We start from the raw sequence: 2,500 nt of genomic DNA, 5'->3' as shown, positions 1-2,500 counted from the left end.
ACTCCATCACGCTTTAGAGACCCTATCACGATTCCGACTTTGGAACGGTGCCCAGGCCGGTATCATAAATCTCCACTGCCTGCTTAGTTGCTGAACTAGGGCAATAAAGGTATATATTACAGCATTTCCCTTACCTTGCAATATCCGAGTCTGCCTTGATTTCGCACTCATTTTCTTGTACGTAACATAGTGTTATTTTGTACACCAAACCACCATTTCTCGTAACTGTAAACTAAGCATATTCCTAAAGAATTAAATATTATTCCGTAAAAAGGAATTATTAGCCTCGACATTGATCTTATAAGCTCAATTCAAGTCATTAACTACCAAACAAGGACCATTCAGCACATCCCTACAACATCACAGAATTTTCAGCTTATCAGCAGCTACTTCACAGCTGAACGGAAACCAATACAAAGCACACCAGACGACAGAAGAGGCAGGGGAAAACCGGACAAGGAAGTAAACAAATAGAGAGAGGGCGAGCAAGTGGGAAGCAAAGAGAGAAGTCATACAATAAAGAAGAATACCAATAACATAAATAACTAGAAGCGTAGATGGACATAAGCGGATTCCGACGAAGCAGGTAATATCCGCAAGGTCGAGAAACCGGACTCAGGCAAAAGGGTTAAAATTGGAGGTAAAGGGAAAATGAACTGATGTCATAGGAGCTGAGATCAATGTTTGGAATAAGCCTTTGTAGCGCTGTGTGGAAGCGTGGGTGGCAGGGAAGAGAGCATGAGAGAGAGAGGGGGAGAGAGAGAGAGAGAGAGAGAGAGAGAGAGAGAGAGAGAGAGAGAGAGAGAGAGAGAGAGAGAGAGAGAGAGAGAGAGAGAGAGAGAGAGAGAGAGGAGGTAGGAAAGAGAGTGGGAAAGAAATCAGAGTTCGTGAAAAAAAAGTTATATAAGAGATAGAGGTAGATGAATAGATAAGTAAATAGACAGACACACCGACAAACAAATAGATACATAGATGAGGAGATAGATGGACAGAAAAATATGATGCAGAGGAAGAGAGAGAGAGAGAGAGAGAGAGAGAGAGAGAGAGAGAGAGAGAGAGAGAGAGAGAGAGAGAGAGAGAGAGAGAGAGAGAGAAAGGGAGTGTAAGAGAGAGGGAGAGAGAGAGAGAGAGAGAGAGAGAGAGAGAGAGAGAGAGAGAGAGAGAGAGAGAGAGAGAGAGAGAGAGAGAGAGAGAGAGAGAGAGAGAGAGAGAGAGAGAGAGAGAGAGAGAGAGAGAGAGAGAGAGAGAGAGAGAGAGAGAGAGAGAGAGAGAGAGAGAGCGAGAGAGAGAGAGAGGGGAGGCGGAGAGAACGAAAGAGAGAGATGTGTCTGTGAGTGTATGTACATGAAACAACCATGGAAGTCTTTCGAGTACGACCGATTCGCATGACATAGCCGAAAGATCTCATATCACAGAGCCAGGCTGAATATCCCATTCCCTTTAAATATCGAGAAACCGACCTCAAAAAGCCTACTGGTAAAAAAACGGAACCTGGTACGATTGTTTCCCTCTCCCGGTACGATAGCCATCACATCTGGTAGATCACGCCGTCACGGTAGGGCAGTAAGGACAACACGCACCTCTGGCAACCCTTCCTACCTGTCCAGCGACGGCTTGTGGCTGGCGACGGGACGAAAGGGTATCCACGAGAATATTCACAAAATCTAACCCGGATGAATACGTCTCTCTTCTACTCGAAACCCTTCAGATGGCGTCGCGGATGGAAATAAATAATCACAAAAGCTCTCCGACAGTGGCTTCGGATCCCCAAGGCTCAAGTTCTCACTAACCTCTCACACACGAAGGACTGCAGCTGCTCCCGGGTTGTTGGTGGCAGTCCTGGCCGAGAGCGGGACATACACACGACTCGCGCATGCACCTGTAACGCGGCCTGTGATTGGTTGGATATCCTGCAACACCTGACTAGTTCACCAATGGGCAACGAGATCTGATGGAGCCGCGAGTGCATTTCCTGCAAACTCCCGTGTCCTCCTTGACAGGGAAAGACGGTCGTAGTAGGTTTTGACAGGGCGAAGAGACAGAGGTAAGGGGGAAAGGGAGGAGGAAACAGTGACAAAGAGAGGGGAAAACGAATAGGATTGGATGATGAGAGGGGAAAGATAGACGGACGGGGAGAGAATTGGGAGGGGAGAGCATAAGGGTATAGAAAAACAAAAAGGGGAAAAAAAGGGAATTAAGAACTAACTTAATCAAGGAGGAAAAGACAACAGAGAGAATGAAAAGGAAAACCATAGTGAGAGAGAGGGGAGAAAGTGATGCAGGACAGGGAGGAAATGGACGAGTAAACACAAATCCAGGTCAGTGAAGATTATCCACTTTACCATAATTCCGTGTTCCTTTATTCCAGCTTTCGGTTAAGGAACCTCACTTATTTCTTACGTATTTATTTTTATTACCTCTTTACATCAATTATATATATCGTTTTGCTGTTATTATCGTACATATTTTCCTAATCGTCAAGTTTTTTTAAAAATCGTAG

The 2,500-nt window shown here is 45.2% G+C and overlaps 1 protein-coding gene across 1 annotated transcript in view; it reads right to left on the bottom strand.

Moving 5' to 3' along the window:
- The window catches only part of LOC125025439 (probable serine/threonine-protein kinase DDB_G0278665), a 78,988-nt gene extending 76,958 nt beyond the window's left edge, over positions 1-2,030 (bottom strand). The window contains exon 1 of the mRNA XM_047613451.1: positions 1,791-2,030. Coding sequence (XP_047469407.1) covers positions 1,791-1,969 — 179 coding nt within the window. The 5' untranslated portion in view covers positions 1,970-2,030. The remainder of the gene's footprint in view (positions 1-1,790) is intronic.
- Between the last annotated feature and the right edge of the window lie 470 nt (positions 2,031-2,500).

The sequence above is a fragment of the Penaeus chinensis genome, chromosome 5 (assembly GCF_019202785.1).
Source record: "Penaeus chinensis breed Huanghai No. 1 chromosome 5, ASM1920278v2, whole genome shotgun sequence".
In the NCBI taxonomy this organism is placed as follows: domain Eukaryota; kingdom Metazoa; phylum Arthropoda; class Malacostraca; order Decapoda; family Penaeidae; genus Penaeus; species Penaeus chinensis.
Note: the sequence above shows the minus strand (reverse complement) of the source record. Positions and strands in the feature narration are given on the sequence as shown.